The sequence below is a fragment of the Mustela lutreola genome, chromosome 4 (genome assembly GCF_030435805.1).
Source record: "Mustela lutreola isolate mMusLut2 chromosome 4, mMusLut2.pri, whole genome shotgun sequence".
Classification (NCBI taxonomy): domain Eukaryota; kingdom Metazoa; phylum Chordata; class Mammalia; order Carnivora; family Mustelidae; genus Mustela; species Mustela lutreola.
Window position 1 is genome coordinate 75599472 of NC_081293.1, and position 25071 is coordinate 75624542.

The 25071-nt window shown below is 52.1% G+C and overlaps 2 protein-coding genes across 6 annotated transcripts in view; one reads left to right on the plus strand and one right to left on the minus strand.

Annotated features, from left to right (window-relative positions):
* The window catches only part of LOC131828978 (phosphatidylinositol 3,4,5-trisphosphate 3-phosphatase and dual-specificity protein phosphatase PTEN-like), a 139356-nt gene that overhangs the window by 84388 nt on the left and 29897 nt on the right, over window positions 1–25071 (minus strand). Inside the window, 2 exon segments of the mRNA XM_059170280.1 lie at window positions 21295–21435; window positions 22402–22466. Coding sequence (XP_059026263.1) covers window positions 21295–21435; window positions 22402–22466 — 206 coding nt within the window.
* On the plus strand, window positions 1365–18245 carry LOC131828980 (uncharacterized). 5 transcript variants are annotated; one of them, XM_059170287.1, is made up of 8 exons: window positions 1365–1451; window positions 3359–3505; window positions 5080–5150; window positions 5624–5648; window positions 7445–7518; window positions 8214–9686; window positions 10144–10168; window positions 10684–12338. In XM_059170287.1, the coding sequence occupies exons 1-6, from the start codon at window positions 1424–1426 to the stop codon at window positions 8565–8567; spliced, it is 699 nt and encodes a 232-aa protein (XP_059026270.1). In that variant the 5' UTR covers window positions 1365–1423; the 3' UTR covers window positions 8568–9686; window positions 10144–10168; window positions 10684–12338. The 5 variants fall into 5 exon arrangements, with proteins under 5 accessions (XP_059026270.1, XP_059026275.1, XP_059026272.1 ...); XM_059170292.1 differs by lacking the exons at window positions 1365–1451; window positions 3359–3505; window positions 5080–5150; window positions 5624–5648; window positions 7445–7518 and adding exons at window positions 13851–13916; window positions 14155–14211; window positions 15935–16011; window positions 16403–16479; window positions 17335–18245 and having other exon boundaries at window positions 8579–9686; window positions 10684–11155; XM_059170289.1 differs by lacking the exons at window positions 1365–1451; window positions 3359–3505; window positions 5080–5150; ... (2 more) ...; window positions 8214–9686; window positions 10144–10168 and adding exons at window positions 13851–13916; window positions 14155–14211; window positions 15935–16011; window positions 16403–16479; window positions 17335–18245 and having other exon boundaries at window positions 10239–10757; window positions 11131–11155.

Genomic DNA, 25071 nt, shown 5'->3' on the forward strand with positions numbered 1-25071 from the left:
GTAAACAAACAAACAAAAAACAAAAAATACCTAAGTAAATGAATGCACTATATTCATGTACTCATGGCTTAGAAAATTTAATATTACAAAAATATCTCATTTCTCCACAAATTGACCTATAAATTCAAGACAATCAGAATTAAAATCATAGCAGATATTTTTGTGGAAACTGATAACTTTACTCTCAGACTTACACAGAAACTTGAATGGCCAAGAATAACCATAACTACCTTGGAAAACAGAATGAATAAACTCACACCAATTATGGTAGGCAGAATCTAAGATGACGACCTCCAATGGATCCAACAACACGACATAAACTCCTCTTAAATGGAAGAGACTTAAGTCCCTGTGATTGTGATACAGTCTATGGCAAAACAGATTTTGCAAGTATAAATGAGATCCTTTAAGCAGTTGACTTTGGTCTAAAAGGAAGATTTACTTGGGTGGGCCTGACTAATCTTGTGAGTCTTTTCTTTATTTATCTTTAATATTTTATTTATTTATTTGTGAGCGAGAGAGAGAGAGCATGAGCACAGGAGCAGGGTGAGGGGAAGAGGGAGAAGCAGGCTCCCTGCCATGCAAGGACCCCAAAATGGGACTTGATCTCAGGACCCCGGGATTATGACCTGAGCCAAAGGCAGACACTTAACCAACTGAGCCACCCAGGCATCCCTCATGTGAGTCTTTTAAGGAACGTAAAATATCAGAGACCCTTCTTCTGACCTCAAAGAAGAAACAAGCTACTGTGAATCCTACGGCAGTCCAGAAATTAATTCTGCCACATATGTACAGATGGGAGCCCAACCAAGCCTTAGATAAGGAGTCCCACGCAACACCTTGATTGCAGCATTAATGCCTAAGAAACTTAGCTAACCTACTCCTAACTCTTTCTCGTCTATACATATGAGCCATATGAGCAGAGAGCCTGATAATAGGATTGATCCCAGACTCCAAGCTGAGCCGATGGCCAATACTTAACCCACTGAGCCACCCAAGAACTCCTGGAGAGACTTTGTGAGACAATCTCGTATAAATAAGGAGTTTTCCAGAGTAGCAGATAGGAAAATGAACATTTAAGTCTCCTAGGTGCCCTCAGGAGTCTCCTTTTTTTAATGTCCAAAACTGCAGGTAGTTAACGTACAGCGCAGTATTGCGTTCTGCAGTATGACTCAGGGACTCATCACTTCAATCCACCCCTCAGAGCTGATCACAAGTGCCTTAATTGCCGATCATCCATTGACCCCTCCCCACCCCCTTCCCTCCATGACCCCGCAGTGTGCAGGGATGCCTTCATCCTCAGAGTTCAGTCATGAGCCATCGCCACGGTGACCTGATGACACGCATCCAATGTTCCATTTCAACTGTCACTCTGTGAGCCGAGCCCCTGACGGTTGGGTGAACAGGACTAACAGTCTTCACGATGGGGAATCTTAACTGCTGTTGTACGGGTATGTGCCTATCGATTTTCTCAATTGTCTTCTCTGGAGCTGGCTGCCTCCCTTTTACAGAGACCGGCTTTTTCTCTTTGGCTTTTGCTCTCCACCACCCTCTGATTCCCCCTCCCGGTCCGATGCCTGTGTTTGTTTGTTTGTCTGGGTTATTTCATTGAGATTTCGTGGGGAAGCTGCCTTCCTTAAAGCGCTTCGACTTTCAGAAAACCGTACTCTTTCTGAATGCCCATTTCGGACACAGTCCTAAAGGGACAACACACAAGTCACACACCACACTGCTGTCCCTGCATCAGGAGAATCTTGGTGCGAAACAGGCACCACATTTGAGGGGAACGAATTACGGGTCTCCTCTTCCCAAGGGACATGACGAAATCGGAGAGGAGAGGGTCAGCAGTCAAAATGCAGCTGTTTTTAGAAGGAGAGACACTGGAGGATACTGGGGTGGTCTCATGGGTTGATGTGCAGGGTTTCACGGGCCGTCTGCTTGATGCCTGGGAGTGCACGGGAATGGGCTGTGCCACCGGGTGGATGGGGAGAACACACGGCAGCTGCACAGTGGACTGTCTGCTGCTCTCAAAGGTACTGTTGGGCTGGGTTCTCCAGGCCCGGCGTAGGGAGGGAGACAGGAGACTGTCTGCTAAACCTAAGTCTCCAGAGGGCATCAAGAGACCTGAGAGTAGACAGGGGATGCTGGCGAAGAATGGGAGAGCAGGGAGGGACTCACTCCAGCCTGGGTAGCCTCACTTCCATCCAGGCTCCTCAGAGCAGTCCGCATGGCAAGAGCGGGCCCCTCAGCATCATCCATCTCCTTCCTGAAACCAACCACTCCCAGCCCACATGGCCAGCTACATGGCCAACCCACATGGCCACCTCCATGTCTGTTCATACCATCAACTGCTCCTCGGTACTGGCAAGCTCAAGGCAAGTGAGTTCTCGGCGGTGTCCTATGCGACCATTGGGAGTATGAATCAGCTTGGGAGCCAAGCAGAACCCCAGGAGCCTGGGCTGCAAATGGCCTTCAGGACGGCCTTGGGCGACTGGGCTGACCTTGCAGAGAGGTGAGGGAACGTGGCTCATGTTACCCGTTCCTGGTCCTTCACTAGGGCCCCACTGGGCAGAAACCACCACCTAGTTGATGTCAGGGCCCCAAACACAGAGGTGAGTGAGGACTGAGGCTGGTCTCATGGCCCTCGCTCTCCCCTACAGAAACACTGGCACAGAGGGATTTGAGACTGTAAGGGCAGCTCCTGGTTCAGGGCTTCAGGACGTTTTCTCAGGGGCCGTGGGTTGGTGTCAGGGGCTGGGGGATCTCCGGCCACAGGGAAATGACAACATTCCTGTCCCAGATCCATCCTTCATCAGGGTGGCAACTCTGGACGGTCCCTTCAGCACCCTACATTTCAAGGCCCTCCACTGTCCTCCACTGTGGCTTCACCCATAGCCAGCCATCTAGCTGAGTCCCTAGGCAGTCCCTTCCTCAACACCTGCCGAGTGGCTGGGCAGCATCCCATACTCCCCTAGCTACCATCACGTGGGACACTGTGGCGGCACACAAACATCTAGGCCAGAGGGCAGGGAAACAGGGCACAGAGGGTAGGTGTGGCTGCTCAATGGATGTGACTGAGGCCATCATGCGTGCTCACGGCGATCTGTTGCGTTTCTGTCCTGTCTCTGCTCCATACAAGCCATTGCCCAGAGAACCTGTGGGTGGGGAGGGGGCAGAATTCAGACCACAGCACATGGTGACCCCTTCCTAAGTCCCACCTGGAGGGAGGAATGCCTGCTGGGCAGCTGGCGAGTAGGGGCAGGAGACGGATGGACTACAAGGAAAGGATGTCCAATTCCCCTATGGGCTTCTGACAACAAGGTGCCGACACCGCTCTCTATTTCTGTGCATCTCCCAGAAATCTGTGGGGAGTGTCTCCCTGAGGATGTGGAGTTGCCCCCACCCACGCCAACCCCTCCACGACGACGACACCACCGCCGCCGCAAGAAGAGAGTCCGGTTCTCCCTCCATGATGAAGTCTGTACCTTCGAGGACACCGAGGAAGGTAGGTACCTTGGGGATTGACTCATTATTTTGATTGGAGACGCATTCTTTCGTTCAGTAGCACAGACATAACCGAAGCTTTTAAAACTGCTGAGATATATTGCCCTCTGATTTCATTGGTAGCCATTTTCCTCTATGGCGTCCGTCAATCCCCTTTTAAGTCCACAAGTCACGATTAGATCCTCATTAAAACTGGATCCAAGGGGGCACAGGAAAATAGTGTCTACTAGCTGAAGGGATGGATCTTAGGTCTTTCTGGAACACACAGGTCCCTACAGGTCTCCCCAGGAAACAAGGTTCTGAGATGCGTAGGAAGGAAGAGACTATGTTTTCCCCAAGGAACGCTGAACAGAAAAATGGACCAGAATACGACAGGAGGTTTCACGATGGCCCCCCTCCACTTCCACCCATTAGCCACATCTTACATGGTGTGCTACGTATCTTCAGCCCATTAGCCACATCTTACATGGTGTGCTACGTATCTTCAAAGGAACAGAACGACCTCACCACATTTGGGGAACTCAAGTACCCAGTACATTCCACGTGGTTACCGTTCTACAAATGGGGCCAATGCATTCGGTGATGTCTTCTCATTCTGGAAACACAGAAATCTGCACACTAAAGTCTCACACAGCTGGGTTCCCAATAGCACCAGACAGGCACTGCCCCCAAATCCATCATGGGAGGAAAGAACACATTCAATGGCATCCATACACATTATGGAGTGCAATTCAGACGCAAGAAGAAACAAAGGTTTCCAATATTTTACGAAACAGATGGGCCCTGGAAACCTAACACGCATTTTGAAAGCAAGCACACAAGGAAAGAGGTACATTACACGATCCCAGGCTTTGAGGATACTCCATTAGGGACATTCGTAGACCCAGAAAGTGGAAGGGACAGTGGAGGGAGGAAACGGGGAGGGCCGGTCATGTCGTCACGGGTACAGAGGTGCCATGAGATAGGATGGCAACGTTTTCCCCGTAGATGGCAGTGCGGTCTACAAAGCATCACGGATGTCAGCAGTGTCACCGAACGGACACGTACTAACAAATACAACCATCCCCAGTACTTAGATTCCATCACCGAAAAACCCACTACTCCAAGGCACGATAGAGGAGTGATAGGGTCACACAGCAGAGGTGCAAGAGAGACAGCTGAACAGGCCCCATGACCAGCTGAAGAAGTGGCAAGCTGGCTTGGCTTCACAGTGGGCAGGAAGGCGCAGGGGACTGCACCCTGAAACCCAGGGTGCCTTGAGTGTTTCCCAGACAGGCGCTGAGAGTTCCCACTGATGACATCCCCACCGTTAGAAAGCCAAAGCCCCATTTCCCTTTTCCATCCTGCTCCCCTCCTCTGTGTTTCTGTGTACACCACTGCGCTTTGTGTACAGCACTGTGTACTGTGTCCACCACTGTGTCCACCACTGAGGGCCCACTGGCAAGTCAGGCCTTGCTTGGTCAACCTTCACATCCATTCCCTCCGGCCCTGCATCCACATACAGCAGACTTAACTCCCTGAGTCATTCCTGAGTAGCACAGCCAATGTCCTGACAACTCCTCTCTGTTCTCCTAGACCCTGTGGAGAACCAGTCCAAGGAACTTCCTAGGGGCTGGACAAAGGAAGGTCCCCCAACTCTCCCTGAGGTAAGCTCGCCTTTCTTTCTCAGAGACAGAAATGGTGCTTCCTTGATTTCTTCCATCAGTGGAGTTTGATGAACATCTGGCACTTTAACTCCCAGGGGAAGGGGCCGCAGTCTCCACTCGTGGAGGAATGCTGGGTCTGACCTCTTACGCACAGTGGACCCAAAAAGGGTGAGGACACAGGACAGCCTCAGTTACAAACTCCATGGGATCAAACACCTTCTTCAGCAGAAAAGGTTTCTCCTTGAAAGAGAACGTTCTGCCTGTTGATCAGAATGGACTTCGGAGATTGAATGATGCTCCAGCATCATTCAGCATCATTCAAACGATCCTCTTGAACTCGGGTGGGGGGACATGGACTCAACCACGGGACCTCATCCTATTAACTGCCTGAAGTCCTCCCCAAACCAAAGAACTGGCCCAACAGCAGACAGGATGCTGGGATCCTCACTGTTTTTCCTTTTCCCCAATCGCAGGTAGACGCTGGGAGCAAGGACAGCTGTACGTATTTAAGACCATCGGGCTCTGGGAGAAAATCTAGAGTACAAAGAAGCCTGCCCCCTGATTCTGGGTTCCAACAAGGAACGGGGGTTGGGGGATACGGACCGAGACTGTCCGGTGAGGCACGGTCACGTCGTCGAACAGGGCCTGGAAGAACTCGTACATAGGGAAGGGCTGATCTGTGTGCACGTGGGATGAAGGCCCTGTGTGCGTGGGGGTGTGCGTGGGGGTGTGTGTGTCCCCATGCGTTATGCTTATGAACATGATTGTGTGCCTTTCCCAGGAGATCTTTCTCACACTTCCATCACAATCACAGTGTCCCCCTTCCAAAACATTCTCATCACCCTGGCACACTTTACATACTCCTTCCCCTACTCCCCACAGCTGTACCTGGAGGATGTTTCCCTCTGATTTCCTGAGACGGGCATGGTGCGGAGATGAAGGGTCCAAACCCTTGACCTCCTACTTGGAAAGCCAAGATTGGAGCTCAGGTTCCAATGTGAAAGTTGCTCTGGCCTATGCACCTGTGTTAGTCCCTCAGCCAGGGGGTCATGATGTACCATAGGTGCTAGCTAGCAAAGGGCCACCAGCATCTGTGCACACAGCCAAATACCTAGATACTATGATGGTCCCCGACAGGACCCAACATGACACAGTGGTTTCCATGGACACAGAAGCCAGGGCAAGCTTAGAAGCCCACGTTCAAGATTACAGCCTGGTCCCTAGAGTCAAGTGCACAGAGAAAAGCCACATCCTCATGCTCAAGCACACATGGATGGAAAGCGTGTGGACCCGTGGAGGACAGAACAGGGCAACATCGGTCATAGCCGGTCTCAGTGTGTACACACGACCGACCAATGGCAGAAAAGCATCACGGAGGGAACTGACTGTACTTGATAAGATTTCCCTAAGCCTCAGGAAGGTTCAAATTCTCTAAGCACACACTCAAACACCACTGGCCAATAGGAAATCAAGGTGAAGCTTGGGTGGAAGCTTTGGACCCAACATCCCCGGAGCAAATCTCCTGCAAAGCAGGCCTACAGCCGATCAGCACACACTCCAACACTCCTCTGTGTAAGCAACTTCCCACTGGTCTGAACACCTGGGAGGGTTCGGACAGCCACTGTCTTCAGGGGAAACATGCAAACACAGCGCGCGTGCGCGCGCACACACACACACACACACACACACACACGGGACAGCTCAAGAACAATGGAAGGAATCTATCACACACATCGACGGTGCCGGCTGTTTACGGAAGCTAAGATGTCCGTGCTCTCCAGTGTTGCACATGGGATTTTCTGAAGACAAAGAAAGGATGAGTGAAGCAAACTACTAAGCTCCTTTCCTGAGGGTTGAATGCAGCCTGGCAAGTTGAGGCTGCTTTTTATGCCATGCCAAATCTTACAGAGACGTGATGCATATAGTCGCAGCAGGTGGGGATCTTGGGCCCAGAGCTGATGTCCAAAGCAGGAGCGTGGCACGTTAGTCAGGAGAGGTTATGGGACTCGGTCCTCACACAGAAGCCAGGTTAGGCTTCCCATGTACTGGACTGGCTATTTGGCTTTGATCGGGCTCGCTTTAGCTAGAAAGACAAGAACCCTCTTGGCGTTTCCTCCCTGCTCCTCTCCCGTCCCTTCCCCTCTGCACCAGGACAAGGCCCGGCAGCAGTGCAACCCGTACCTCCTACGCTCCCGCATGCACACACTCCCCTCCTGTCCTCATCCATCCAAACTCCCAGCCGACTTCCTGAGCAGTCTCACCAGTGTCCTCACAGTGCCTCTGTATCCTCCTAGCTCTCCACGATGACCTGATGGAAGAGCTACTACCCACTTTGAGGGCCGAGGAGGAAACTCTGACTCTCCCTCAGGTAAACTCATTGTTCCTCAAGATTTTGTTTATTTGAAAGACAGAAAGAGAAGGGGAGAGAGAGAGAGACAGGCAGACAAAGAGCGCATGAGAGCGCAAGAAGTGGGAGTAGCAGAGGGAGAGGAAGAAGCAGGCTCCCCTTTCGAGCAGGGTGCCAATGTGGGCCTCCATCCCAGGACCCTAGGATCAGGTCCTGCGCTGAAGGCAGAAGCTTCAATGTCTAAGCCGCTCGGTCACCTCGGTAAAGTCATTTTGTGCTTCTGAGGGACAACCGGTGTTTCATTTCTCTTTCCACGAATATTTGAGCATGGACATGCCAGAGGGGAGAGACAATGTCCTTGGTGCTGAGAGCCTGCCATGAGTTTTTACCATTAAGGGACAGTGGATTGAGATGGGCACTGAGAAAACATCACCACCATTGCATAGGCAATGGATGGTCGTGAGCATTTTCCACCAGGTCATTCTATCTATGGGAAATGGCTTTGGAATGAGTTGCTGAAGAAAATGGATGGGGGACTTTTGACATAACAAGCCGGAGCCTTTTCAGGAGGTCATTTCCTCCTCCTCTGGATCATAGACGAATGACAGCATCCCATCTAGCTTGCTTATGACACACACCAAGGGCACAGAGATGTGTGCACACGGTGTGCACGGGGTGCGGGGATCCTCACTGGGTTTCCCTTTCTCCAACTGCAGGAGGCGGCGACTGGATATATCCCGTATGCATATTCCCCCATCATTCCCTTTAGGGGGACAGATCTAACTCAACAAGGTAGGGCTTTCTCTCCTCCTTTGGTCTGGAGAGCTTCCCCCCTTCTGAGTTCCTCCCAGGAATGGAGGCTGGGGCGGACTGAACAAACAGAGTGTCCTGCAGAAAACCAGGACCCTGTGCTACAGTCCCTGCAAACCAGTAGGTCATTCGGGCGGTGTGCTTGGCGCTTCGGAGGGTTGGGGCTCGTTTTTGCGTGGGTCGATGTGACGGGATCGGGAATGTGGGTGTGTGGACTGCGTGCTTTTCGCCAGAAGACATCTCCCACTGAATGGACTTGAGGGCACGGGTCAAAGTTTCAAAGCCAAACCTCCTTCATCCCCACTGCACACACCCTGCTAGGGCACCACATTCCTCGCTGACCCCAGCTCCACCTGGAGGGTTGCTCAGGATTCCGTCTCCTCAGACAGGGATGGGGAGAAAGGAAGGGGCCCACATCTGTCCTAGCTCGGGACATTTCTCAGACAGGGTCAAAACACAAAGGAATCAGAAGCTACTTTAGTCGACCCAAACATCACCACCAGCCTTACAAAAATGCTCCGATCTTGAATGCACATAGAGGGAAGGTTCACTGGCAAATGGCAATGGCCAGGAAAGCTTCAACATTAGCTCGGGGCCCGATCCGACTTCCTGACAATCTGCTACATGGCCAGGTTAGAGAGTGCCCTTCTCTCGCCTGGCCTCCGCTCTCTCGTGAACTTGCCGGGTCCTGACTGGGGGAGCTGGGTCCTGGGAAACTGGGTCCCTCAGACTCCAAGGACACACCCACATGCCACAGGAAAGGAAGACGGGGAAGAATCAGCACTTTGTGGATGGGGACTCTGTTGGAATGGTCAGATGTCAGTACGTAGAAATCCTGGGTCTTTGGTTTTCCTGACCCTGCATGACTCAGGGACAAATAGAAACCTCTAGGGTACTTGTGCTTGCATTGAATGCAACCCTGCCACACAGTGTCCTTCTGCAGAAATACAATCTCCTAGAAGAGGCGAGAGGTAGGTGGGAGCAGCCAAGAAACGGTCTTGACCATGACCATGACACAGTCGCTGGTTGGAGGAACTTGCCTGTCAGTACGGAACGTGTCTCTTAGTGTTTACCCTTTTTACTTGAAGAGGTCACCCTGATTCCACTCCCTGTAGCTGGAGTTCAGAGTCAATATTTCTCCCTCCGTTCCTGCTCCTTGCCCTGACCTCTCTCGATGCAGCAGCAGCTTGCTCAGTCCATACCCACACCATACACTCCCGGTCACGCCCAACCCATGTGAAACTCCCTGAGCTCTTCCTGCCGAGCCCCACCAGTGGACTGACCATTCTGTGGATCTCTCTCTAGCTTGGCTGGATGGACAGGCGGGTGAACGTTCAACAGGAAAGAATGAGGAAGACGCCCCGTTTTACACCAGAGTGGTACGCTGGCCTTTCTTTGGGGGAGACACAAAACTCTTCTGGCTTTTTAAATCAAGGTCGCATAAAAAAAACCTCAGCATGCACCATTGACAGGGTAGGGAGAAGTTTGAGAGAGAATCTGTTACCAAATGCGACCTAACCCCGAAGGCATTGCAGGGGGGCTGGGACAACCACAGCAGGATCACCTACCATCTGGAGGGCAGGGAGCTTTGATACGGGTAGCAGTTATTCCTCCTTACCACATATTTTGTCCAGTGGGACCTGGAATGTGGGACCTCTAGGAAAACTGGGTGCATCTGCGGAGGACTCATTTTGCTCTCGTCACACTTTGGGGCTCACGGGCCTCTAGCACACTTCCGCATCGGGCTTCCTCCCATCCCCCAGGGAACAAAAGAGCCATGCAAACAGGACAAAGCCTGATTTGATGTTCATACTGTTTTCTTTTCTGAAATCACAGGTGTCCCTGCTGGAAGAGGACGGCAGTAAGTATTCTGTACTCACTCACTTGTCACTCACTTGTCACTCACTTGTTTGCAACAACCTGGAAAAGGCAAAGATCGGGGCTTCCTCATAAGCTCCGCAAAGAGAACCACCCTGATTCCAGGTCCGGCGGGACTGAGAAGAAGGGGCGGAGTAACAGAAAGGGATTTTCTGGGGAAAGACCCGTGGCTTCATGGCCCTGTCCCCAGAAACTACTGCGCTGCTCTTAGGTGGTGCAGGTTTGGGGGCAGGCAGTAGGTGTGCCTTGGAGATGAACTATTTCACAGCCACCCTAGGCCCTGTAGCTCCAACAGGAGCCAGAGATTCTATTCACATCCCTGCTCCTCTCCAGGACCTTTCATCCTCCATCCAGGAAGGGCCCACTGCAGTTCAGTCCATACTGATGAGCTCCCCACCTCCGCACACTTGTCCACACGTGCACGCCAAGCAAAGCTCCCCGAGCGATTCCCAAAGAGTCCCGTCGGGGTTCCAACACTCTCTGTGTCTTTCCACCTAGATCCCCTGGCTAGCCAGTACGATGACCTTGACGTGGACAGCACAGAGGGAGAGGTCCCATTGTTCACCAAGGTGGTAAGTTAGCCTTTCTTCAGGTGAGGTACAGCATCCCTTGTTTCTCTGATACTCGCAGTCAGATCCGAACACTTCAGCACGTACAATGTCCTTGGTGAAGAGATTCTTGAGGGAGCGACTCTTAGCCAGGGAGACCCCGTTCCAACGACCCTGCAGGAAACAGCAGGTTCGGTTACAGTCCACAGGGTCGTGAGCTTTTTCACGGGTGCTACTGACACCGCCGTGCCACCCAATGGACCCAGGGCATTTGACCTCTAGGTGGATTCCACATCACTGCCCATGACCCTGCCCATCACCAAGAGAACAAAAGAGCTGTGCACACAGGACGAGGCATGACTTGATGTTCACCATGTTTTCTTTTCTGAAATCGCAGGTGGCCCGGCTGGAAAAGAAGAGTGGTAAGTATGCTGTCCTCTAGAGTCACTCATTGCTTTGGAGCTACCTGGACAATGAATGGGCAAGGTGGGGCTTCCTTGCAGGCTCCATCTTGAGAGCCACCCAGAATCCAGATCCTGTTGCAATAAGACTAAGAGTTATGTTCTGGACCGAGACCCGAGGCCTTGTGACCCTAACCCCAGAAGCTACCATGCTGCTCTTAGGTGCTGTAGGATCGGGTGCTGGGCACGAGGTCTGTTTCCATGGGAATTCATGCGCTGTGATTCACAGGGTTGGTGTGTGTGTGTCAGGTGGGTAAATGCTGTGCTCTCAAACGTGTCTGGTCCCCTCAAAATGGCGATTAATGGTGTCCACATTCTCAGGGAGATTTCCCATCACTGTCACGTCATGAATGTCCATTCATGGGAAAACTCTTCAACACCTACAACTGAAAGAGGTGTTCTTTCCTTGCAAGTACACATCAATTCCCCCGGAAAACAAACCCCGTCGCTAACTAGGAAGGGCGAGACTGTGCCCCAAAGACACAAGTGTGTCCTTGTTACTGAGTCAGTGTCCATGGGGCTCTCCCGCCAAGGTAGGTCTCGGGCATGAATGGTCACAGCACCTCACTCTTGACACTGCACTCACACACACACACATCTCTGCATCAAGGCCCCACGATGCGTCTTCCCAACCTCATTGGAAGCACTGAGTGCTGCGACACACTTCCTCCCTTCTACAGGCGGCTTCCGGGGCAGCCGTGTGCAACAGCCCGTTCGGGGAGTACCCGCACAAAGGGGCAGTGGCCAGGGAACAGATGGGGCCAATTCTCTCCATTTCTCCATGGAGATCTACCATTTCCCTGCAGATACTGTGTCTGAGAATGCAACTGGCCTTCTCTCAGGGAAATCCCACACCCGCCACTGGTCTTTGCTGGGGCTCTTGGAGGTGGGCCCAAAAGGTGTCCTATCCCAGGGGGAATGAGGTCTTCTTCAGGGACTGAGCATCACTGGGGGCACCTGGGCCCCCTCCATGTAGGAACAAAGGGTGCTCTGTGCATCACAACGTGGCCAATGAGAACCTCAAACCTCAACAGGGGTGACAGGACAATCACCACCCATTTCGCTGGCCATCTGTCCATGCAAGAGGGCCTTGTTAGATTCGGAAGGTTTGGGCCAATAGACAACTCAAGGAAGTTCAGTGCCTGGGAATTGAAACAGAGCCAAATCAGGGTTTCAGGGTTCTCTGGAAGCCAACAAGACTTTCTCTCATGAGAAACATGTATTGGAACAGAATCTGATTTTCCAACATCTCTTTTCCTCACTCGCACGTGCGGGATCCACGGGAATACCTTTCGCTGCTCTCCGAGGACACTCAACGGGCTTTTCCAGGGTAGTTGCACCAGTCTGAATTCCACGAATTGCATACAAAGTCTCCAGTTTTCTGCCTCCTTCCAACGTGGGTCCTGGGTTTGAATTCCTGGTTTGGGTCCTCGCTACCCTAACGGACAATGCCACAGCTCAGCATCCTTTGGATTTGCATTGCCCTCACAATGCCTTACATTGAGCATCTTTTCGTAAAACGTCTGTCTGACTGACCGAGTTATTTGTTCCCTTTGCAGCACAGACTATTCCAGTCTTTTTCTCAATTCTTTCATTTGGTGAAATCCCGGTCTTCTTTTCTTTGGCTGGTTTTCTGTTGTTTTCCCTTTCTGTCAGTGAACACACCTTTTCTGAAATAAGGATTGCCAAGGGTGTCTCCAATCTGTAGGCTGCCTTTTCACTCTGTTTGCTGTTTCAGAAGAGGATGCTTTTTCTGGGCGGTCCTCTTGGGAAGCATCGTGATGCCAACATGAGCACATTTACTTGGGCATTTCTCTTCTGCTCCCAGGAGCCCCTGCCTATTTGTATGCCAGCACCCTCCTGTTGGCTCAGGGGAGTCATCCAAGGTATTGGAAGGTCAGCTTCTAGAGACCCACCACCGACTTCTTCATCTTCAGAAACGTTGTGGCTCGTTGTGTTCCTTTATGGTTCCCTTATCTATTCTAGCAGCTTCTCTGTCCCGAGAGCAGCACATTGTATGCTTTAGATCAGTGCTGCACGGAATCCGCTCCCCATTTATTCTAGGAACTGGGGCTTCACCTTCATCTCTTCGGGTCCAAAGACCTCCAGCAGCACCTGGTGGGTGTGTGTGAGCCTGGGAACGTCTGCCCTTGATCAACGTCCCTGTCAGGCCAGCCACTGATGCCCGAGCAATACGCGGGAGAGCAGGCCTTGTCTCTCGCTCCTGGTTGGTTTCTAGCGCTGAGCAATCTAGGAAAGAGTCTGTCTAGTATCCATTGTACACAGTCATTTATTATCTCAGCACAGTACACGGAAATCATCAAAGGAATGAAAACGTCCAGTAGTTCACTCCCACTAGCCACACGTCAAGAGTCCCATAACGACTGGAGTTTCCGATGTTTGTGCTGGGAGGGGACAGTGGTCATGGGCATGCAGAACTGACACTGAGGTGACTGCTGCAGCGTCCTGGTCTCATTAGAAGGCATGAAACTTCAATCCCCGTCTCCTCCAAGGGCTCCGGCTCCACCAGCCCCATGAACCTCTGAGAGCACTGCAGAAGGGTCAGGCAGATGCTGCATGGCCCAGAGACATCTCAACGCACCTGGGATGAAGGGGTGAGGCGGTTTCTCTCCTAATGGCATTGTTCCTCTTTCAGTTCTTACAGATCTACTGGTAGAGAGCATCGAGGACAACTCCCTCAGTGAGGGCGAAGTCTCTTCAGGTAGGGAATGGCACCAAGGAAAGGGACACTGGGACAGGGCTCAGCTTCCTGGTCTCATTAGAAGGCATGAAACTCCAATCCCCGTCTCCTCCAAGGGCTCCGGCTACACCAGCCCCGTGAACCTCTGACAGCACAGCAGAAGGGTCAGGCAGATACTGCACGGCCCAGAGACATCTCAACACACTTGGGATGAAGGGGTGAGGCGGCTTCTCTCCTAACGGCATTGCTCCTCTTACAGATCTACTGGTAGACAGCATTGAGGACTACTCCACCAGTGAGGACGAAGTCTCTTCAGGTAGGGAACGGCACCCAGGAGGGGAACACTGGGACAGGGCTCCGGGGAACATGGGGTTGCCCCTACAGCTCCGGAGAATGAAGAAGGTGGGTCAAAAACCACCAAGGAAAGGGATGCTCTGGCACAGGCATGATTTGCTCATGTCATGGTTTCGGGATGAAAAGAACAGACGAGGTGTCCACGGGCCTTTAGGGTAGGCTGGGTTTGTCATCACCACGGCTCCTTGAAGGATCTTTACCCTCAAAGCTGCTCGTGCCTCCCTTGGCCGCTGCCACATGTCAAAGCTTGGTCTCTTTTGCTCATGACCTCTCGGGAATGGTGCACAAGAGATTCTGCATCTCTCTTGGCATAGGCCCAGACCTGGTCATGCTCAGGACTTGGCGGCCCCAACCGCACTCTCCTATGCAAGAGAACCGTGACACTATGTTCTGGTCTGAGCCAGGAGGTAGAAGACAGGTCTAAATCCTCTCCCTCATAACCTCCACTACCAAACCTTCCCGGTTCTCTCCAAGCTGCTGTACCTTTCAAGGGGATGCCCAGAGCTGCAGAAGGAAAAGCATACTTCCCCTGGATTCACTACACAGGCTCCCATAAACCGCAGCTTCTGCCAGCCTTCATACCCCAGCCGAATCTGACCTGGGGACGTGTTCCCAAGGGCGGGACGCCCCCATGCAGCTCCCCTGGAGTACCCCTGTCGCGGCCCACGGTCCCCTGGGCCTGTGTGAATGGGCTGCTGGACCTACTTCACACACTTGCTGCCCCGGGTCCACTCTACCTCTCACCAGCTGGCATCGAGGCATAGCACAGAGCCTCTTGGGAGCAGGGCCAGGGAATCACAGTTCTTACAAACCCACCTCGCTGGCCCACAACGCTGGCCATGCTCCCCACTCCCTAGGCATGCCCACACGGCAAACGTTCCTCAGGCCTGCCCAGGGCCCTACACACACCCTGACCCCGTCCATATCTGGCAAGCCTCAGCAGAAGCACTGGCAGGAATCCTGTGTTTCAGTAACCACACCGCTGGAAGTTTTCCAGGGCTGCCCTGAACAGCTGAGTGCGCCTGAACAATTTCCCATGCTCCCGTCTCCATTCAACCTCTCTAACACTTAGGGAAACAGAGGGCGTTGCGTTCCCTGAAACACGTCCCTGGGAAGGTCATCCCAGTCCCTGGGCAGACATGGGCTGTGGGGACGTGGTGGGCCATCTCTCTCGGCACTTCCCCAGCAATCCCAGACCCATGACAGCTGCTCCCAGCACAGACGGATCGGGGGATTGATTCCGGGGGACCCAGGGTATCTCCTCTCTTTCCTTGGTGGCCCCCTCCTGGACAACAATAGGACTGGTGGAGCTTGGCAGGGGGAAGGACATGGAGCATCTCTAGGGGAGGAGGTGGAGGAGGAGGAGGAGGATGAAGGAGAGCAGGGAAGGACAAGTACAAGGACAGAGGAAGACAAAGTCCCGCAGGCAGTCTTAGGGACAGTAACAGCCTCCAGGGGGAAAAGGATCACACAGCCAGGCTTCCAAGTCTTAGAGAGAATCGGAGGTGGGCAGAGCAGGTGAGCAACCGGAGACCCCCCTGTACCCTGCGGAAATCAAGCGACCAAGGCCAGGGAGGACTCGGAGATAGGGACGCACCCCACTGAGGGCAGAGCCCAGCATCCCCAGAGCAGTGGGGCGTCAGCTGCACTAACTCCCCTTTGTCCTCTCTCATGGCCAACCCCAGCATCCTCGCTGCTCTCTGACCCAGAGAAGGATTCCACGGAGGACGACAATTCCGATGGAAGGAGCCACCCTGCGCCTGTAATGCACTTCCACCTCCATCTCTTGGGCTTCCTCTCTCCTCTGTCCATAAGCGCCTCCTCCCAGCTCTTCCCCTTTCCCTGCTTTGACAATGCCAACCCTGGAGGCCCTCGTCTCTGGCAGGCACACGGGCTTTGCATGGGAACTGCTACATGAAATCCCTGGGAAGCCCTCCTCACCCCTTTCCTACCATCACCCTGACTCCTTACCGCGGAATCTGGGAAGCAGCCCCGGACAACAGAGGAGGAGGGCTGGGAGGAGGGCTGGGAGTCGGCAGGGCACGGCTCACCCGGCTGGAGGGGCCTCAGGAAGGGAGGCTGGGTGTGGGTGTCCCCACTTGGTTCTCTTATGCCAGGGAGTCTGTGCTCATGCCCACTTCTCTTGCTCTCAGCTCTCAAGATGCTTTCCTTCGGTGGACTTGGCGCAAACAACAAGGGAAGCAGAAGAAGAGGAGGACTAGGGAACGGGGTGAGTCGGGCAGGAAAAGGGGCCGGTGAACATGGACACGTGTTCTCCCTCATTGCCCAGTCCTTGTTGTGGGCACCTCGGCAAACCGCACAAAACCCGGGATGTTGCCCTAACCTCTGACCACAAAGAGGAGAGGAGAGGAGAGGAGAGGAAAGTCCCAGTCCCTGCAAGAACTAGGAAGCCCTGAGAACATTCCACAGGGAACCTCCACCTGATCCGTCGGGCCCAGTCTCCAGCTGAGTCATGTCTGCCGGCCACTCCCGTACGATCTAACCAACACCTCCAGTCCCCCGATCCTCCAAGACGCATGGTGGGAGGTAGTGGGTCCCTTCGTGGCACCATTTCCCTTTGTGAGTTTCATACTCTAGAGACTCTCCTCAATCTGTCAGTCGGCAGGGAAGACCCACCAGGGAAAGGCCACACTGCCTGCTCGCCCAACAACTGCCCACAGCCCGTGCACTGTGCGAACTCACTTCCCGTGGGAGTCGGGAGCACGTCGTCTCTGCCATGCCACCTGCAACACTCATGTGGGCAAAGGCTCCCCCCACAGAGAAGGGCACGTCCAGGGCTCTCAGAGAGGCTGGGAAAGGGACAGCCCAGCAGGAGGAGGACCCCGCCGTCATGGAGGAGGACGCTCAGGGAAGGGGCCTGAGGGACCCTGGCAGTGTAGCCTTCATTCAGCCCCAGGGGGCCCACGGGAAATTCCCCTTTCTTCAGGTCACGCATGGGTCTTGCAGGGAAACCTCCACCTCAACACCTCAGAAGACACGTCCCGCAAAACCCCACAGGCCTCTGGTAAGGCCCAGGCCACATGCCATTCGCTATCTCACACCACTCTACCCGTTGTCTCCACAGCTGCACCACAGGACAGTGTGCCCACCACCCCAAGGCACCAGAGGCTCCTGGGGTGCTCCGACAAAGGAAGCGAGGCCGGCCCTGGAGCCTCACTTGCAGCTCCGATTTGGGCCCGGAGGAGGATTCGGCGTGAACACACAGGGAAACACGCCTGCAGGAACGACTCTCTTACGCCTGACCTCCGTAGGCCAAAGAGAAGACTTCTGGGCAGCCCACCAGAGGACGGCACTGGAGCCCCGAGGACGAGACGAGAGGACCCTCTGAGTCGGCCGCCACACCCAGAGTTGGCTGCCCGGGCCCTGCCGATGACGGATACTTGGAACACGAGGCAACCACCTGGGCCCACAACAGTCCGTTGTGTGGGGAGACTGGGCCCACCTGGGACTGGGCGGGACAGCAGCCTTCCCTTTGTCTCCCCTGTCTGCTGCAGGGGCTGCTCCTCCTCCCGCTGTCCCCTGCAGTCCCCGACAACTCTGCAGAGCATGACACATGCAGGACAAAGCAGCACTGCCAGGGCCCCTTGACCACCCTGGGATCGACTCGAGGGGCAGCAGCCCTACCCCTGCTGGATTCCCCGAGGGTGCTGCACCGGAACCGCCCGCGTCGCTTCGACGCACAGGACCGTGACCAATGCTGGGCTCAACACTGGCAGCAGCCCCACAAAACGGGCCCCGCTCAGCCTGTGTGTTTGGCAGCAGCAAGAGGTTTAGGGAGGAGAGGCTCTCCCCTGCACTCAGCGGCCTCTTCCTTTTACAACTCAGACAGCAGAGGCCTCCCCCAGCTGGGCCTCCGCCACCTGACCAGGAACGACCCACGCGGAGGGACAGCTCTACGCCCCTATTCAGCAGGAAGAAGCTACAGAAGATGAGACCGTCCTCCTTCAACAACCTTAACTATGCCAAGGCTCCGCACTGGTCAGGGGCACACGAGGAGGGAGGGGAAGGCTAGCTGAGCGCCAAGCAGGACCTGGCACGCCACACCGCCCCCCAACCTGTGATACAAGGGACATCCCTCAGGCGCTCTGACTGCCCTCAAGCTGAGGAAAGGAAAAAACAGATTCTCCACAGATGGAGATCAAAACCCGGCAAGACCGGAGTCTCCCTCGGTTTGTAAAAGTCCTCGTGATTCTGTAGGAAGAGGCCCGCTTAATGAGAGCCTAGCGACCTGCCAGAGGCCCGGATCTCCGTTTCCTGAAGCCCTGACATCTCCCTCCCCTCCACGACACTGAGGGAGGCTGAGGCCGAAGGAAATATCCGTAGGACATAGTTTCTTTTCAAACCTGCAGTCCCTTGAGAAGGACCTGTGAGAGGAGGAAGGTAACATTCCTCCAGGAAGCTCCGCACCATCTTTCAACTCATGCCTTCTAGCAGGAAAAACCACCTTCCCTTCACAAGAGCAAAGCCAACTATATCCTCGGTGTCCTCTGTCCTCCTGCCACATTCTTGCAAAACCAGCCTTTTGCCTGACCTCCTCCAATGCCATCCCAGAGAGTAAGCCTACTGTCACGACCCCAGCAAGCAGCCCTTTCTACCCAAGGGTCATATCCCTGTGGTTTAATAAAAATCACCTCCTGCCAGCAAAGCTGTCTCAAGACTTCTTTCTTGACCATCGGCCTTGAATGCTAACCTCTTTCCTACATCAGTCCTGTCTCCTGTAGGGCTCCTGTGGAAACAACCCTGCAACACGGGCCCATTTCTGTCAACCCTTCCGACTCCATCCACCTCACCCACTGCACATTCTGTGTCCTCCGAGGACTGGACCCTTCTGTGATTCTTGAACTCAAACCCTCACATGGCCCCTCTTTCGGTCCTCGGCGTGGTTGACGTTGCCCTTCTGAAACTCCACAGCCTCCCATCCTCACTTTCTTTGTCTCGCAGGTTTATCTGGTCCATAGGTTCTCATCACCAACACACTACAACCGGTTTCTGCTCCTGAGTAGAGGACTCCATTCCTTTCCTTTCTCATCAAGCTCAAATCTTAACTCTCAGATGTTTGTCTCACAACTTTCAAATTCTTCTTTCCCTAATGCCTCTCTACCAGTTTCTCTTCTTCCTTTTTCAAGCCGCCCGCCCGCCCTCCCTCCCTCCCTTCCTTCCCTGCACGATCTTTTTGTTCTTTGTATTCTTTCCTCCCTCCCCCTCTTTCCTTTTCTCCTTCTGTTCTGTTAGTCCCCACACAGCATTTCAGTACTTTTTCACCAAGTGTTCCGGGACTCACTCTTTGTGTACAAGACCCAGGAGCTCATGGCAATTCGTTCCCTATTATAAAGGATGAAGGGAGACCCACACGGGGGCATCTCAAAGGTCTGCTTCTCTGCAAGTCAACGGGAAGCTTCAGGGTCATGAACCCTGGCCTTCCACACTAGAGTTGGACACGGGCTATGCTAAGCATTCCCCACAATCCCCTGTCATCCAAGACCCTGAGCATACGGGCTGTCCCACCAGAGACCTGAAGAGTTTCATTTCTCGGCTGAAATGGGCCTCCAGTCAAGCCACCGCCCGAGTGTCTGGAAAAGTCACTGGCTTCAGCACGACTCACGGGTATATAGTCTTTGAAACGGAAACATCAAAAATTTAATCAGCAGTTGACGTGGTATGAGGCTACCATGTAGAAAGATCTATCTGAATTCCGGAAGGAACAAGGCACGCGACTACAAGTGGCTTGCAGGGGTAGACGCAGCGACCGTTCCTGAAGGGAGGGGCTGGAACGCGTTCCTTGAGTCAGGGAAAGGGAAAAACTTGAGGGAGCGATCCTGCCACAGCCCCTCGTGCTCTGGCCATTAGCACAGGGTTCACACTGCACAGGAACCCGGGCAATGCTGGAGCACAGCACGGAGATGTCTCTCGTGCCTCACCTCACTCCCGGTGTGCTGTGTCCTGGGAAGACAAGCCTTGTATTTGCTGACAATGTGGAAGAGCCTTCAGCCATGGGTCCCTGGTGCCAGGGACATCAGAGCTCGTTCATCCTGGATCGCAGCACACCCATCTCCCCAGTGTGGGAGAGCCTTTAGTCGGGGCTCTAACCTCGGGAGACACGAGAGAACTCACCCTTCCGAGGAACGGAGACGTGATACACATGGGGGGAACAACTCCACGGCAGTGCTCACCTCTGTACACAGTAAGACCACTGGAGACGCACCTCAGCGATGGAAAGAAGGTGGGGGACCCTTGTTTCAGAGAGCTCTGCTCTTCTTCATGTCCAGGAACTCACACGGGGTAGATGCCATGTGCTGGGATTGCTGCACAAGAGCTCACAGCAACATACATCTCTTCGAGGCCATGGGCACATTCCCACAGACAGAAACCAACTGAATTTCATCTTCAGGGAAAAGCATTTAGGCCAGCCACACCCTTAGCCAGCACCTGAGGATCCACAGCGGCGGCAACCCTGACAAATGCGGTCAACGTGGAAGAGCCGTTCGATACAGCTCTCACATTTGGAGACACCAGACAACTCAGAGCAGAGAAACCTGTGTCTGTCATCATTGGGGCCCCACCTGTACCCAGAGCGCCCACCTTGCTCAGCGCCACAGAAATCACACAGTACAAACCCTTGTCTCCCGTCACTGAGGCAGAGCCTTCAGTCAGAAGTGGGCCCTTTCCCAACACCAGAGAACTCACACAGGGAGAGCCACTAGCCCGGTATCCTGGTGGGAGAAGCTTCAGGTGGGGCTCAGGCCTGAGGCTCGGGCTACCATCTCAGAGTGTGCTTCATCCCTCACATGGGAGCGAAGGTGCAGGCACCCCTGGGACCCCCTGCATCATCGCTGTGGCTGAATGCCGAGGACATCCCATATGGGAATCCCATTCCTCACGGAGCCAACACAGGAAGGACCTGGAAGGATTCGCACACAAGAAAATCCTCCCGTTCTGATGAGCAAAGGAATGGGCTCAGCTATCCCTTCTTCCCTAGCCAGCAATGACACCCTCACACCGAGGAATCAGAACCAAGACAACTTACCACTGCGATGCACGTGCACCAGCGAGACGACAGCGGTCACACTCCTGGACGTGCTGCACTTCCATCTGCACTGAAGAGACAGAAGCCAGACGCTCTTGATGCTGCCCAGTAGGCCACGTCCCCTGAGCCTCAAAGCGCCACCTGTAAAAACAAGGAGAGCATTCAGTCGAGGTCTCAGGACCCGCACGTGGGGAGAGACAGAGTCACCCATGATGGAAGCAGGCCCCTCCGTCCCAGCAGGGAGTGCAGGCTCAAGGAGGCCAAAACCACAGGGCCCCGCCATCTGTCAAAGTCTTAGCATTGCTGCTGGAAGGCCTTCCCCTAAAGCATGCTTGGCCAATTGCCTGCCAGGAGTTCCATGAGGCTGAAAAGGACGTCTGGTCTTTCCTTGCTAAGACATGCCTCTCATGGGCCCTGGTACTCAACAAGGAAAAAAAAAAAAAAAAAACCCAACAACGACTGACTACCTTCCCCTTCCACAACACCCTTCCACTTCAGGGTCGTGACTATGGCAGAGTTCACACTGTGCGCATTTTGCCCTGATAAACGCCAACCCTCCAATAAAGCACAGAGCAGAGTGTCAGGCTTGAGCACCCCAGCGACCTGGCTGGCTGCTGTGGCTCCCTGGGCCTCCCTCCCTGGCTCTAGTCCTTTCCAATAAGCATCTGCCTGGGCCCTGGGACTCTGGCTGTCCCCAGGTGCCCCGGGCCCTGGGTACAGGCCGTGAAAGGCAGTTGAGGGGCTACAGACTCCAGCCGGCCGGCCCTGTGCTCCCCTCAACCCAACCACCGTGGTAACCAACGTGGGCCCAGGTGCCAGATCCAACTGCAGCCCCCGCCTTCCTGCTCAAACACAGGGTTCGCTTCCGAAGCAAGGCACATCGGCCCCAAATAACCTGCCCCTTTGCCCCCACCCCACCGGCCTGAACATCCCCTGGGGACAGAAACCCCAGAAGACAACACAACCTCCATTCCAGGCAGCACATTTCACTCATCCTCACGTCTTGCACAGGCTGTCTGATGGGTCCAGAAAAATCCGCCTACGGTATGGCCCACGTGCTGCTGTGATGTTAGGAACCCTTCACCTCCCCAGAGTTTGAAAGGTCACCTGACCCATTTTGGAGGGCTGTCCCAGCGACCACGCCCACTTCTCCTGCCAGCCTGGGACTCTGCCTGCAGAAAAAGAACAAGAAAGAACAAGAGTTGGTGATAATGTGAAGAAATAGGAACCTTGTATACTGATGGTGGGGATGAAAACTGGTGCAGCCATTATGGAAAACAATGTGGGGGTTCCTCAAAAATTTAAAAATAGAACTGTCATATGTTCCAGTAATTCCATTACTGGGTATTTACTCAAACAAAATGAAAACATTTGAAAAGATACGTTTATATTGCAGCACTATTTACAGTAGGCAAGATATGGAAGAGCCCGTCAATAGATGAGTGGATAAAATGACGTGGTGTATATATAGATATATAAAGAGAGAGAGAGATAGAGATTATATAGATAGCTAATAGACTAGTACTTGGCCAGAGAAAAGAATGAAATCTTAACATTTGCAACAACACGGATAAATCTAGAGGGTATAATACTAAATGAAATAGGTCAAAGAAAGACAAATATCCTAGGATTTCAATCATATGTGAAATTTAAGAAACAAAACAAAGCATAAAAGAGACCCCAAAAAAGAGACTCACAAATATAGAGAACAAACTGGTGATTACCAGAGGGAAGGTGCGTGGAAAGAGGGCATGAGACAATGAGGGTGTGTCATTTAAAAGGAAAAACAAAACTCTATCTGAAGTCAATATTATTGTCTATGTAGAAAATCTCAAGTATCTTATAAAAAAAATCTATTGGAAGTAATGAGGAAATACCAAAACATCATAGGATACAAGGTCAATGTAAAAATGTCAACTATTTTCCTATATCTGAATAAAGAATTGAATTCCCAATTTTCAAATGAAAAAAATACTCTTTACAATACACCCCTAAAAAGGGTACTCAAGTATAAAATCTAACACAATACATATACACAGGAAGACAAAACTGATGGAAGAAATCAAAGATCTAAATAAATGGAGAGAGAGTTCGTATTCATCAGTAGCAAGACTCAATATGGCTAAGAGGTCAATTCTTTCCAACTTAATCGATAAATTCAATGAAATCCAAATAAAACCTCACAGTTATTTTGCAGATAATGACAAGAAGATTCTGAAGTTTACACAGAAAGGCAAATATCTAGAAGAGCCAACACACTGGACACCTGGGTGGCTCAGGTCATGATCCCAGAGTCCTGGGATCAAGTCCCGAGTCAAGCTCCTTGCTCAGAGGGGAGCCTGCTTCTCCCTCTGCCCTCTCTGCCTGTGACATCCCCTGTTTGTTCTCTCTCTCTGACAAATAAATAACATCTTTAAAAAAAGTTTAAAAAAAATAGAATAGCCAACACAATGTGGAAGAAAAATGAGAATTCACCTCACCTGGTCTTGAGACTTACTATAAAGCTACTAGCCACCAAGACAGTGTGTTAGTGCTGAGGGAGACACACAGATCAACAGAACAGATTACAAGGACCAGGAATAGATCTACCAAAATAAAGTCAAACATTTTTTGACAAAGGCACAAAAGGAATAAAAGGAGAAAAGATAGTCTTTCAACAAATGGTGCTCGAACAACCGAACACTCATGCAAAAGAAATGAAACTAGATACAGACCTTACACAAGTATTAACTAAAAATGAATCAGAGATCTAAATGTAAAAATACAGGAGAAAAATCTCTAGGACACTGGTTTGGGGGATGGGTTTTTAGATTCAACAGCAAAAGCATATTCCACAGGGAAAAGCATGTGTTGGATATTATTTTTTTTTAAAGATTTTATTTATTTTATTTGACAGACAGAGATTACAAGCAGGCAGAGAGAGAGGAAGGGAAGCAGGCTCCCCGCTGAGCAGAGAGCCCTATGCGGGGCTTGATCCCAGGACCCTGGGATCATGACCTGAGCCAAAGGCAGAGGCTTTAACCCACTGAGCCACCCAGGCGCCCTCATGTGTTGGATATTATTAAAAATAAAGTCTTCTGCTCTGTGAAAGACATTTTTAAGAAAATGAAAGGATAAGGCACAGACAGGGAGAAAATATTTGGAACACAGGTATCTAATAAAGGCTTTGTGTCCAACATCACAAAAGAGCTCTTAATGATTCAATAATAAGAAAAGAAATTACCAAATGACAAATATGTAAAAGATTTGAACAAACTCTTCACCAAAGATATAAGGATAGCAAATAAATACACAAACAGATAGATGCTCCACATCACCTCAGTGGGAATATGCAGACAACATGACACAGGTATTGGAATGGTTACATCAAAAATAATGACAGTGCCAATTTCAGGTCCAGAATCAGAACAATAAGATTCTCATTCATAGTTGGTAGGAACAAAAACTGATACAGCAACTTTGTAGAAATAGTTTGGCAATTTCTTGCGAAGCTAAACATACATACATACATACATACATACATACATAACAAACACAGCAATTTCACATCCTATGTTTTTGAAAACTTGTGTTTTAAAACCTACATGTGAATATTTCTAGCACCTTAATTCAAATGGTCCCAAACTGGGAGAATCAAGCATCCATGGGTTAACCACTCTGAAATCATGTATGCAACTCTGAAATCATGTATGTGTATTCTAGAATTGAACTATCAAATAAATGAAATCCTGATGTTAGCTGGATTCTCACTGTTAGTGCAGGAGATTACAGACAAGC

Bases quoted from the DNA above. Each gene is read 5' to 3' on its own strand.
- LOC131828980 (XM_059170287.1), top strand. From the start codon at position 1,424: ATGGGGAATCTTAACTGCTGTTGTACGG. The intron at 5,151-5,623 runs GTAAGCTCGCCT...CCCCAATCGCAG, and splicing joins GTCCCCCAACTCTCCCTGAG to GTAGACGCTGGGAGCAAGGA. The intron at 5,649-7,444 runs GTACGTATTTAA...GTATCCTCCTAG, and splicing joins CGCTGGGAGCAAGGACAGCT to CTCTCCACGATGACCTGATG.